Below are 13848 nucleotides of genomic sequence, written 5' to 3' on the forward strand. Positions count from 1 at the left end.
CAGGTAGACATCAAGACACTTCTCCCTATCCTCTGTATCACAGAATGGTCGGAGTTGAAAGGGACCCCAAGGATCATCAAGTTCCAACCCCCTGCCACAGGCAGGGCCACCAACCTCCAGATCTGTACTAAAGCCCAGGGCTCCATCCAACCTGGTCTTGAACACCTCCAGGGATGGAGCATCCACAGCCTCTCTGGGCAGCCTGTTCCAGCACCTTATCTTCCAACACCTCACTATATATCATTAGAAGACAGGTTGTCAAACTTACCTTTTTCCAGGGATGAGCAGATGTTCAGAGATGACGGCTGAGTGCTGAGTTAGCAATTGTTATGATTTTGATGCCTATGGATTACTTGTAACAGGCATTCTCTTACTGAGCTGTGCCAGTGAAGAAAGTGGATCCAGAAGGCGATGGAGGAAGACCACTGGATGAAGTAAAAGGCTGTTGGACTGTAAATTGGACTGTTACGCTGCTAAAAGGATGCTAGACTGCAGAAGAGACCATGGAACAGAAGATGGAACCTCATAGATCACTACCTGAGTAATAGGCATGTATATGTTAATTATCTCGTGGGTAATTGATGAACGTGTACTGTCTGTGAAAATACAGTGCACTCTGAATCATATAATCTTTGGAAATATCAGTGGAAATATCCCCAGCGCTTCCTGGTGCTGCTAATAAAGAACACCTGACTTAACAGCAAGAAAACTTTGCTGTTAAGTTTCTACGTATCAATTTCTTCGATTCGTAAGCAAAGTCTCATTTATGCACAGAAAAAGCGGGCAGCAAATCCCTGCAGCCACTGAGGGAGGGAGGCGAGCAGGGCACGGGACGGAACCTTCCCGCCTCGCCGCGCGGGCCGTACGGGCAGCGCACCGCTTCCGGCTTCCGCGCCGCCGTCGGAGCGAGGTGCGCGGGGCGGCGCTGGGCTCGGTGAGGCGGCGGGAGGCGGCGGCGGGCCGGCCCGGAAGGTGAATGCCGTGAATGCCGTGCGCCTCGCGACGCGGTTTGGGGGCCTTGGGTGGAACAGCTGAAAAACTAACAGACTTGTGTGTTTGATTTAGAGTAGGAAGCTTCGCGCGGAGAAAAGCTCTGATGCAGAAGTGAGGATAGCTCAGGAGCTGAGCAGGATCGTACCTCCTCGGGCTGAGGAAGGGAAGCAGGCACGGACCTGCCACGTCTTGTAGGTGCAGAGGAGCAGGGTAGCACTGTGGCTGTCACTGCCAACGTATAAATACTGTTAGATTCTGTTGTTAAATCAGCATTTGAGCAGTTTGAAAATTAACGCGCAATCTCACTTCCAGTGTCAGAAATGTCACGCTCCAGAATAACGATACTTGCCAGCAGGCAGCTTGGCAATACAGTTTTGACTGCATAACAAGACACTTAAATGTGGTGCAGAGTGCTGCAGAGCGAGCAAGCTGATTTATGCATGCTATCAAAATCAAATTTTAGTATTTGGTCAGGACAGTATGTTTGTTCAGGAAAGGTAAGACCTTTTGAAAAGGGATGCTCATTTTTCTTTTAAGTTCAAGCTGCTACAGTTCACTGTCCACTGATGCTGCAGGTGCCCTTGCAGCAACCAGCATGCACGCCTACACATCAGGTTGATGTTAGGGATGAAGCTGGGGAGAGCAGGAATTGTGGCTTAGTTGTGCAACACAAGATATGTTGGGGCATCTTGCTAGAGAAGCCAAGTTTTCAAAACACAGGCGCTATAGTGAAGCACCAAACTTGGAGTTAAACACTTAGGATGGTTGAATTTTCACATCATCTGTAAGCTTGGGTGGTTCGGTAGCTACAGCACAAAGAAATGCATCTGCCATAGACTTGGGAGTGTCTTTTACAAATACATTTAATAAGGCAGTGTTGCTTTTTTCTTTGCATGTTTGTATGTCAGTGGAGAGGTCCTTGCCTCTTCCTGAGCTGCTTTATTTCCATAAGCAAATAACCCTGCTGCCCCTTTCATTGCCTTACCCTATCAGTTGTACAAATCTTGACTTCGGGGGAACATTTGTTTTCGTTTGATCCACTGTTTGCGTTTACTCTGTACCTGGTTTAGAGTGTGACACCAACAGCAGTCACATCAGCAGAAATGATGATGAAGATTGAGCCTGAGGAAGGATGCCTGAGTGCCAGCATCAACAAGAGAAATTCTAATGTCAGACTAAACATTTAATCTCTCAGTTGTCCGTTTCATGAAGCCAGGATAATAATGGCACACAGTAAATTAAGCATTTGTGAGCGTTGTAGACTTCATTGCGGAGATGATAAGAGTGCAGTGCTCTGATGGATTTACTGACAGTCTCCCCACTGACTTGTGTTGGTTCCCTCCTGGACTGTTAAAATAGGCACACACTGAACCAAAGGAATTAAATTAGCATAAACTCTTCTTGGGAATCAGTGGCATCTTTAGAGAAATGTATGCTTATCTCTTCACTATTGCTAGTGTGCTAGAATGATAATTTTGTGGTTGAAACATCCCTTTGTCATTGCTCTTAAAGAATAATAACATTTTCTTAAAGAATAGTAACATTTTGCTTTCCAAGCTTTCACAAAGTATGCCCTTTGCATTTTTGCAGCAAGCCATGACTCACTAACCTGAAGAATGTTTTTTAGTTGAAGTAGAGAGCTTGAGAAGAGAGAAGTGAAAGTGAGCAGAGAATTGTCATTATTAAACAGGCAGTCTAAAAGGAGAGGACCATCACAAAAAGTCCTACAAAGCGCATTATTTCAAAGGCAAAACACTTCAAAGACAGTTAAACACAGTGTGGGAAAGCAAAATCCTTTCCAGATCACAGGATTATTCATAGGTCATCACAGGATCCTTCATAGGGGATAGGAGCCTTTTTCTACATTTGAAAATCTTTCAGGAAAGGAAATGAATGGAGATGAAACATTTAACAGATGGGAACTCTAAGATCCGGTTTTAGTGCTGGCTATGTCATGTGTATCCGTGCACTTACATGTGTAGTTTTGCATGCATTCATGACATACCTTTTTCTTCCCACAGACAGTGAAAAATGCCTAAAAAGAAGACTGGTGCTCGTAAGAAAGCTGAGAACCGTCGAGAACGTGAGAAGCAGATAAGAGCTTCAAGAGCAAACATAGATTTAGCCAAACATCCTTGTAATGCCTCAATGGTAAAATAAACTAAAATATTTTGCATTACAATACTTGATTTTAAATTATGTAAGATGAGTGATAGTACATTAACTGTGTATAGTACCACTAGAATAATAGCCTTTACATTCAAGATTACACTTGTATCAGAGGCAGTAGTACTTGCATGAAAAGTTTGGTTCCTAATCAGAACTTAATTCTGAGCTTTATATGTTCTACGTAGAATAAAAATAATTATCAATGTTTTATTTCTGTTCTCTAGGAATGTGACAAGTGCCAAAGGTGAGCATTTTTCCCCTTCTAAAGGCTAATAGTTTAACATTAGTTAGTTTTACAGGTCTTGTTTTAACATTTTATTTTCCCCCCCTCTCCATGTGCCTAGACGACAGAAGAACAGAGCTTTTTGCTACTTCTGCAACTCTGTGCAAAAATTACCCATTTGTGCACAGTGTGGTAAGTGGAAATAATCAAGGCTATTCTCTGTTTCTTTTGTGTCTTTAAACCCTCTGCAGTTAAGGTTCCTTTGTCATGAAGTACTTTTGCAATTTTTAGAGCAGGTTCTTTTAAATCTGTTTTGAATATCCTTAAGGAAAGGTTCTTGCTCAATCACACAAACTAATGAACATACCTATGACCCTCCAGGGTTTGCAAGTCTGGGCCATGGGCTTGTCTTCAGTATTTGATATTTAGAAGAATTTTACTTACTGCCTTCTGGGACTGAGAACATATGACTGTTTCCCTAGATTTATGTGGGGTGCTGTTTCCTAGTGACAACAAAGCTTATAAAGAGCTGACAGCCCAAAGGACACAATAAATACTGCATTTTGGGGATGATATAATTGCTGATTGCTTTAGTATCGATTAAAGCAACATCGTTTTGTAACATAATGAGCTGTTGGTGTCAAGAAGGACACTTAGTGATATAACTGGGTTCTGAATCAGGCTAAAACACCCAATTATGCAACTTGCTTGAAGGTGAGGTTAATAATCATTTTGTACTTTGAAGTAATTTTTTTTGTTTTACTGTTTCAACATATCTTCACAGATTTTCCATTTTTCATTAAGCAATTTGGCCATTTTGTAGTCTGACACTCAGAGCTGCTGACATCTGCAGCTTGAAGTGCCTTTGTTGGGACCTGCAGTACTGAGTAGTTCTGGAAGCCAGGCTGACTATATGCAGTGGCACTGCGTCATCCTTCATAGGTCTTCCTTCTGTCATTGTGCTGTGAAGTACTAAAAACATTTAATCTGTTTTACAGTCCAAAGTTGACTCCTTATGCTCAATTTATCTTAATCTGCAGTATGTTTCTGAAAGAAAAGCATTCCTAATCACCACAAAATGATGCTGAGTCCTGTAAGGTTTGCCAAGACAGAGACCATTAGAGCTCTTTGGTGCTTAATCAAGTGTAGGTGACAGGCCCCATAAACCAATGTCATCTTTCCTAGAGGAGTCCCTGCAGGATGGGAGCACAGTGGCTGCATCGCTCTGCTCCAGAGCCAGTAATATCCCCACCACGTTATACTGCCCAGCTCAGACCACCAGCAGTCATTCCTCAGTGCCATTTGGTATCTAATTATATCAAAACCCTCCTGCTGACGGTGCATACTGGGATTCAGTTGCATTTGCAGAGTAGAATTTAGTTTTATGAACTCTTGAATAGGTTTGCAGGGAACATCCCCCCTAAGGAGGCAATAATAGAGACACCGAAGGGATCTGTGGCAGGTCAGCTTAAACCAGTGATAAAATCCCAGTGTAATGACCTAGGCTAGCTACAAGTATTCTTGCTTACATATCTACATACCAAGTAATTTTCTTCCTATAAAGCTACTTTAGGAGAAAGCTATCACCCTAGTTGCTTGCCTGTGTCAGAGCAGACTTTGCAGTGCAGACTGTGGCTTTTACTCCTACCTATACAAGCCCTGCATTTAAAGAGAATTATTTTGCCATCTCTTATTTGTTTTCAAAAACAAGCAAAACACATTAAAGGCTTAAGCATCTGAGTATGTAAGTAATTAATCATCAAGTACGTGTATTTTTTTCAGAGGTCCTCAGCCATGCTACGTTTGTGATGGGACAAGCAGCAGTGCTAAATACAACTTGAGATGTTGTTCCTTGACTTACGCCTTAATTATCTTGTTTTGACATTTGAAATCCTCGTCAATCTATTTAGACTGCCTCAAAATATACAGCAAGACAACCCACTACCTCATCTCAGCACTGATGCTGAAAACAGGCAATAATTCATTTGATCTAAGAAAAATACATGGGGAGGTTAACAAGTTGCAAATATTTGTTTGCATTTTTTTTTAACCAGGTATATGACTAAGTACATGTTTGCTTGAATCTCTGTTTTTATATAAGCACTTATAAAAATGTCTATATATTTTCCTTCTGGTTGTTTGTTACTTTTTTTTTGTTCAGGAAAAACCAAATGCATGATGAAGTCATCAGATTGTGTCATAAAACATGCTGGTGTGTACAGTACTGGACTGGCAATGGTGGTATGTATACAAAATGACAACTTTTTTTCAAGTATGACATTCTTCTATGCCAATCTTTCTCAAACAAGATAAAACAGGTTCACACAGCGATAGCTTTTCTCTCATCTTCCCATTACATTACTGAAAATTTAAATTTTTCCTTTTTAGATTGAGTTCCTGCAAACCCTGGCTGGTAATTTGTTGCCTGGGGCTGAGGAGGCTTCTTAAATGCTGTAATTATGTGGTTGATCTTCTGATCTTGCACGTTAACTAAAATGAAAATGTATTATTTATATTCCTTGTGAGTTATTTGGTCTTTGCTGTCCATGGCCCTGATGCTCTAATATAACGTTGTTTAACATCTGAATGAGTGATTTCAGCTGTGAGAATCTATAGCTTTTTTCCTTCAAATTGCATTTTTGCCAGAAAATGACTATCATTTATAAAGTTCAGGTTTAGCTAGAAGACAACTTCCATGCATAAAATTTAAGATACAAATTTTAAAAGGTAAAAACAGAAAAGGAGGGAAAGAGGTTATTTTTCATTAAATTTAATCCTGCAAAAATGAGTACTGAATTGAAAAAAAAAAAGAAGAAAGAAGAACCCTGCAGTGGCTTGATTGGATACTGATTGTTTTGTACTGTCTTGCTCGCCTGGAATAAACCCACTGAGAGAAGGGATAGAGAGATGCATTCAGGGTTTTGAAATAACTCTCTCTGGACATTGTACAAGTCCCAAGATGCTATCTTTCTGTAATTGCAGGGGGCAATCTGTGATTTCTGTGAAGCTTGGGTGTGCCACGGGAGGAAGTGTCTCAGCACACATGCATGCATCTGCCCTCTTGCAGATGCAGAATGTATTGAGTGTGAAAGAAGCGTCTGGGATCACGGTAGGTTGCTCACAGTTAATGAAAAAAAATCTAAATTATGCTTTTCCTCTCATGTTACATAGTTATTGTACCTACGTGCTTAGCATAACATTTTTGATCTTCAAGATTAGTGTATTTGGTCAAAGCAAGGCATTCTCCCCATTTTAATTACGGATTTTATGAAGTGGGGAATGTAAACGTGCCCAAGAACACATACTGCTTAACTCAGGGACATACATATAATAATTGTCCCATCAGCTGAATGCTTCGCACAATTAAGTACCACATCTGATGGTCAACATGCAATTTTCTGCCATTCTCCCCCCTTTCATCTGCACTAGTACGGGTATTTGAGTCCCAGTTGCCTGGCAAACCATACTGATCACCATTTGTGGAATCCTTTCAACTGTAATTTCAGTGTGCATCAGAGGTGAAGGGGTGGGAAGGAACAACACTGGATGAGAGAAGATCTGATACAATTTAAATAACACTAAAATGCCATAGTCAAATTGAAAAAAACTACTAGTAGTACTTGTTCTATATTTATGCTATCCTGTCCTGTAGGAAACGTGGTATTTTTCAGAGTAACAGCGGATGCTCGTGTCTAATTTAGAACTTTCTCTTAGAGCGTTAGACAGAGGGCAGAACTGGTCTTCAGTTAAAAAAAAAACAACAACACATAACTGCCTAAATTGTTTGCGGAGCAGAATTTGGTGCCTATGCCTGTTACTGGTTATTTTGCCTTGATACATCTTCCAGGAGGCAGAATGTTTGCCTGCTCTTTTTGCCACAATTTCCTCTGTGAAGACGATCAGTTTGAACATCAAGCCAGCTGCCAAGTTTTGGAAGCAGAGACATTTAAATGTAAGTTAGTTGTTTGTAGTCTCTTTTTTAAAAACTAAGCAGACACAAGATTGCTTCCTCTGTGTTCCAGAATACTCTGCAGTGCCTTTTCCAGGTACGTGATGCCTTTTGCCACCGCTGGAGGAAAGTGCCTACAATCCTGGTATAGAGGCAGAATTAAAAACCTGAACTTTGATAGAATACATGAACTTTTAACTGTGGTCATACAATTGTAATCTAATTCCCATTCTAGCTGTGAAAAAAAGCTCAACTACTTTCCAACATCAAGAAGTTTTTGTTAAAGCACAGATGCTCTAGAAATGTTTAACATGCATTAGCATTGCCAATTCTGTCTTTAAACACAGAGTGCTGATTCCCACTTCTGTCCTGTTCATGTGGAGAACTCACAATACTAATTACTTCAGATAAAAAAGATTCATTATCCTAAGTGTAAGGCAAGGTGGAGAAAGTACTTGCACAGAGATGTAAGACAAAATAGTGCTTTTGAAGAGTAACTATTCACTGTAACTATTCAGCTTCATGCTGCTACCAATCCCTGTTGGTTGCCTTCAATGTGCTCCCTCTAGTGGGGTAAAGAAATCAGTTTGAGGCTTCAAGACAAGTTAGGTTTTGAGAGCACTGATTCTGCTGCTCCTTACAGCTCATGTGCCAGCTGCAATTCTTTCATATGGAAACCTATCTGTACTAATTTATATGGAATAAAATACATTTCTTGAGAATGAGATGGAATATATGAAACAACTTCCACATTTGGGGTTTGTAAGCTCTAAGTGTCCTCAGCTCTCACTTAAATGAGATAAAAGCTGCCGTGGCATTGTTTAAATGGCTGCATAAATGCTAGTGCTCCTTCTTCTGACATTGAGGGATGAGAAAAAGAAGGAAAATCCCTTTATACCAAGCTGATTCTGGAACTTCTGTTTTTTAACATTGTAAAAATCAGGAAACGACTACACTTTCTCCCTTTTTCAACTTACATTTTTGTGTCCAATTGCTTTACCACAGAAAGACTTGAATTTGAAAAATCTAGTAAGATAGAGTTAAAAAAAATTTACTGGATGGTAAAATGACCGATTCAGGTTTTCAAGACGTATTAAAAATAAATACCTTGAATTTTTATATTATTACATACTTCTTTCTTCAAAGTGTTAAAAAAAAAAATCGCAGATCTACAGTTTCCAAGTAATGAGTCTTACATATTTTTTTTCCATCAACAGGTGTTTCCTGTAACAGGCTTGGGCAGCATTCATGCCTGCGTTGTAAGGTAAAGATGACTGCAAGTAGCAACAATTTTAGACTTGTTCTCCTCAGCCTTCAGGGATGGTACCAAGGTCACTTCTTCCTCTGTATGATTTTAAAAAAAACATTGATACTTTTGGTATTCATTTCCGAAGCTTGGGGGTAGATTCACACAGGTCAAAAGGGCTGTTACTTATATTTGCCTGTTACCACAAGCCAGTTGTGCACTCTCATGCCAGGTGAAGTCATCTTTTATTTGTCTGGCTCTGTGTTTAAATCACGGCTGTACCATGTTAGGACCTTTTCAAATCCAAGTCTTTGGAATGTGTTTTGATCTAACATAAAGCTAATAGAATTAAATTCTTTCAAACAGTCAAGTGATGATCCAGCCAGAAAACATGTCAACATGGTTAAAAAAATTATCTCCAATTTTACACATGCACAGACTAATTTGTTAAAAACCAGACTTTTGTTTTTACACAGTCAGAAATCATGTTGTATAAGATGTTCCACCTGATTCACCATCAGCATTGCCCAGATTTCCCCAGGTGCTGGTTTGTTGCCTGCTCTTGTTTTTCTTGCCCTCCATTTTTTTTTTTTTTCCATTCATTCTCCATCGCATCAATTTTGTCTTTCAAATTATTCATTTTTCCACGTATCTTCACCAGCATCCTGGTGCTCAAGACATGAGATTTCAGTCTGTAATTCTTGCCTTCAGGTCACTGCATAGTTACATTCTGACATACATCTCCAATTGCATTTCATTTAAGCTTGCTGAGTTAAACCAAAGTTTGCCAGACCCCTTGTGAGCAGCACTGTAGTCCAGTCCTTGAATATGTTACTTTTCTATGTGTTTATCAGCACCTATATGCAATCTTCTCCTGAGATAACCATGAAACTACACCTAACACGATAGTTCAACTTTGTAAATGGCATGCAGATTTCCTGTTCTGCTGCAGATAAGAGCTCGATAAAGTTAATCCCGTCCAGAAAATCCTGCTGCTGTTAGACACATTTTCACTGGCTTCTTGCTGAACTGTATGCTTCTACGACTAAAATATGTAGCCTTTTCATTGTCTTTTCATCCTGCAGGCTTGTTTTTGTGATGATCATGTGCGAAGTAAAGTTTTTAAGCAGGAAAAGGGAAAAGAACCTCCTTGCCCTAAATGTGGCCATGAAACTCAGCAGACGAAGGATCTGAGCATGTCAAGTAAGCCTGCTTTCCTAGCTAACAAGCTGTACAGGCACCATCAGTGATTACTTCTCTGTATGGGAACAATGAGAGAACATAGTTATTTTCATCTGTTTTACAAAGCTTTGATGCATCTCTTCATGGGGGAACATTGTGTTTCATAGTTCTAGAAGCGAGCATCAGGGTCTGTCTTAAAGTGATTTTTGACACAGTCAAAGCTTTAGTTTAGTTTGAGATTTCAGTCATGGAAGAATTACAGTCCTCACTTAGACCTTTATTTCATCTACCAAAAAAAGGCTGATGAACACAGAAGTGTCATTTGGTGACATACATTGAATCTACCTCTTAACTGTACTTTAATAAATCAGAATATGTGCCATGTCTGCAGAGCACATCCAATTACGTCTTTTCTTGGCTAGAGTACTGAAGGCATCCTAAAACCTGTATCATACTCTGGAGACAGTTATTGATTGTGCAAACATGGCTGCACAGGAAGAGACTGCTTGTAGTGGAAAGGTTTTGTTGGAGCACGGATTTAATCTGAAAATGTCACATTTACAAAAAGGTTGAGTAGTGAACAAGGATGGAAAAGAAATGTCAGATACTGTGCTCACATTGCTGTTGACAGGTGAGAGCATGATGGTTTTTCTCTCTGCCTACAGCGCGCTCCTTGAAGTTTGGCCGCCAAACTGGAGGTGAAGATGCAGATGGAGCTTCTGGTTATGATGCCTACTGGAAGAACCTCTCCTCCAGCAAGGCTGGAGATGCAGGTGATCGTGATGATGAATACGATGAATATGAAGCAGAAGATGACGATGAAGATGATGATGGAGGAGGGAAGGATTCTGATACAGAGACCACAGATGTATTTGGCAATTTGAGTTTAGGGAGGACTTATGCTAGTGGGTATGCACATTATGAAGAACCTGAAGATTAATTTGAGTATGCTAGTGAGCTAGAGCCTTTTGAGAGGTTGCACCAAGGAGGTGCATCATTGCTGAGTTGTATACATGCCAGTAGGATAGTTTTATCAGGTACTTAACATATCAGAGGTTGACAATAAAGTCTGGGACATCTATAGTAACTGTAGGTGAGATTTGTTGATATAAACCATTATTGGGTTTTGAACTTGGGGGAGAAAATGGGGGGAATATTTTTATTCCCCTGACACCTGAAATGGTGTTGTCTTTCAGTTACTGAGTGTAACGGTTTAATGCCTTGTTTCCATTTATGCATCAGAAATTAAGTTATTTTTACAGTATTTGTTAACTAACTTCATAAAATCCATGTATTGTTGGGCTGCAGACTGCATTTTTGGGGGGGGTCAGCGCAATAAAAGTCAACTACATTCTCAAATGAGTTGTCTCTAAATATTGATGTCTCTAAATAGTTGGAAAGCAGATTGTACACAAAGCGTAAGTTGAAATTTAAAATAACTTCCCAGTTTATGTAGGTAAGGTAAATCAGTGTAGTTCTCTAGGTACTTGAACGTTATCTTTCTGGTAGTTTTTAGTACAAGAAAGAAATCAGTGGGGTTAATTTGAAATCATTACAAGTGCTCCCCAGATAATCAAAAGTTTTACTGCAACACAAGTGTTGGTGCCACTGAAGTCTGCACAATTTCTCATTAGATCAGAAGGAGAATGGTTTAGTCTGTGCATAGCATTCAGCTCACTTTCTTGCACATAGTATAAAAGAAATGGGAAACAAACCCCATGTATGAATTGCTAAGGTGAAAACACAAGTGTCCTTGGTTCTGTGCAGATGTACAAGACAAGTCATCAGCATGCCTGAGCTGAGGTGGCGATGCTTGCACAAGTGTTTAAAATGATTCTAATTTGTAAATCAGCATACTCGATTTTAGTTTCCCCCTGCAGGGGAACACAGAATATAGTGACTTGAACAGCAGACAGATCAAGAAGATAAAAAGGCAGCCTTCTAAAGCATTACTCCAGTTTTCTAAATGCCATGCTTGAGTGCAAAGGAACTAGTCCTTGTAATCTGTCAAACATCTGAACCAACGACAGAATGATGTACTTTTGTACTTTCTATGTTGTTTCTCACTCAAACGGCTAAGGGTCATGGGTTGATAAAAATTATCCTCAGTAGGATATGCTTTAATATTAGGATTGCCAAACGAGTGTTTCCTAACAAAGCAGTACTGAGGAATCTGGCCCTCATACCGAATGCATAAAAGACATGAGTTGGAGTGCATTCAAAACAAAAACAAACTGACAAACCAAGGCAACTTGTTTATGGCAACTGAAAGAATACAAACTGTGTTAGGGAGGAAGCAACAAATCACTGCTTTTGAAGTGCTTGCCTTCAGAAGCTGAGAGGAAACCAGCAAATACACTGCCTAAAAGCCAAGTCCTCTTCAGAAAAATGACAGCTAGGTTTATATACTAGCAAAGACCAGCCCGTCTTATATTCCATACCTGACAGTGGGCTTGATTAGTCTTGGCTGCATAACCAAAGTTGAAGAGATGGAAGCAGGACGCTTGCTAGTCCAGCAGTGCTTACCAGTTTGTGAAACTGGCACCTGCGATAGAGTTTGTGATCAGCTTCATGTGGTCCAAAAACCTCCACAGTTGAGTCCATCTGCCAGTGGTCAGTTCCAGAAACAATCACTTTTTAGCTTGGCTAATATATCAAATACAAAATAATCTTAGGTCACTGCAGTGTCTTATGTAGGACCAAGAAACAAATGTGCCTTTCTGAACATATTTAAATTATAGCTGCTTGTGTGCAATTTGTTAATATCATTGCTTAACTGCACAAAATTCCATTTTAATGTTCTTGGCTCCTGAATTAGGTTTTTTCCCCACATGAAATCTGTTGCTGTCATTGGCTCTGCCAAAGGCTGCTGACGTAACAGAATTAATCATCATAATCAGAGTAAAGAATTATTAATTTTCTCATTGAAGTGCCCTTTCTCTGCCAGTTTTTTGAGATCAATCCTCCAGAGTTAATGCACGTTCCTATCCTAATGCAGTAAGAGAAGACCACGGCGCAGATGCTCGGGATACCTGCTGTAATTTAGCAAGGTCACCTCTCAGTGGGCAGAGGCATTTATTTGCAGTTTCTCTTTGGACTGCTCTTCACACCACTCAACTATGAACCAGTCTGGAAGCAGAGCCGAGGTATTAGAACTGTGGCAGTTGGCCTTTGAAGGGTCAGAAGAAGCCATTCTAAGCTGCTTTAAAGTAATCCTGTAGATTCAAGCTGGAAGAGACAAACACGACTGCATTTTGTACTGATGGGGTTGATCATTCGCAACAGGACAGGCAGGATATGATTCTACAGGTTGCACTTTTTCGTCCTCATCTGCTTATTCAGTAAGGTTTAAGAGCACGGGAATAAGCACTTAGAGCTAAATTTCACAGGAAGTGCATCATTTTAGTTTGCAGCTAAAAATACAGTAGTATTTAATTGTGTCTGTGGTCCCTTAAAAAAAACAACAGTTCTGGTCACCTCTGTAAGCTCTTTTCTGGCATCACAGCGTGTTATAATGGTGTCATCGCCAGTTCATTATGAATTCATAGGGCTCTTCTATGGATATAATGTATTTCCATTTATATTCAGGTATAATTTCATACCAGTGACTGGGAGTCGTTTGGTCAATCCTGTTGCAGTTACTGGTTTTGTTTCCAGCAAGTTTACGTGACGATCATTGTAATGTACCAGCTTCAATTGCCAGCTGAAGAGGCAGCAGCAGGCATGCTGCAGAGAACCAGAGGATGAGATTCAGAAGTGCTTGAAGTCCTATTTCTTGAGCCAGCCTAATCAAGGTCCTGAGCCCATTTCTGGAGGAACCAACGGCCAAGCTCCCATTTATTCAGGTGGGAGTGATTTAATACTCTTCAGTATGTACAGTTCATCTTAAATTGCCAACAGGTGACAAGGAACAAAGCACAAAGATAAGCTTAAATGAAGAAGATGGAACAAAGCTTAACATGAGATCTATGTGCTATCATGAGCATAATCATATGAGTCATAAACTTTAACTGTTCTAATAAGGTGTTTTCAAGATTGAAGGAGGAAGCTGTTTGAAGCCAGAAAAGGTAGAATTCTGCGAAATGT

The 13848-nt window shown here is 40.1% G+C and overlaps 1 protein-coding gene across 1 annotated transcript; it reads left to right on the forward strand.

The window, feature by feature from the left end:
- Positions 1-848: 848 nt before the first annotated feature.
- Positions 849-11121, forward strand: NOAZFP (nucleolar atypical zinc finger). The gene is made up of 10 exons (XM_085222113.1): positions 849-972; positions 3015-3144; positions 3387-3406; positions 3507-3577; positions 5547-5626; positions 6368-6494; positions 7233-7337; positions 8552-8598; positions 9666-9783; positions 10428-11121. The coding sequence occupies exons 2-10, from the start codon at positions 3025-3027 to the stop codon at positions 10700-10702; spliced, it is 963 nt and encodes a 320-aa protein (XP_085078239.1). The 5' UTR covers positions 849-972; positions 3015-3024; the 3' UTR covers positions 10703-11121.
- The last annotated feature ends 2727 nt before the right edge of the window (positions 11122-13848 follow it).

The sequence above is a fragment of the Meleagris gallopavo genome, chromosome 4 (genome assembly GCF_905368555.1).
Source record: "Meleagris gallopavo chromosome 4, MGAL_WU_HG_1.1, whole genome shotgun sequence".
NCBI lineage: Eukaryota > Metazoa > Chordata > Aves > Galliformes > Phasianidae > Meleagris > Meleagris gallopavo.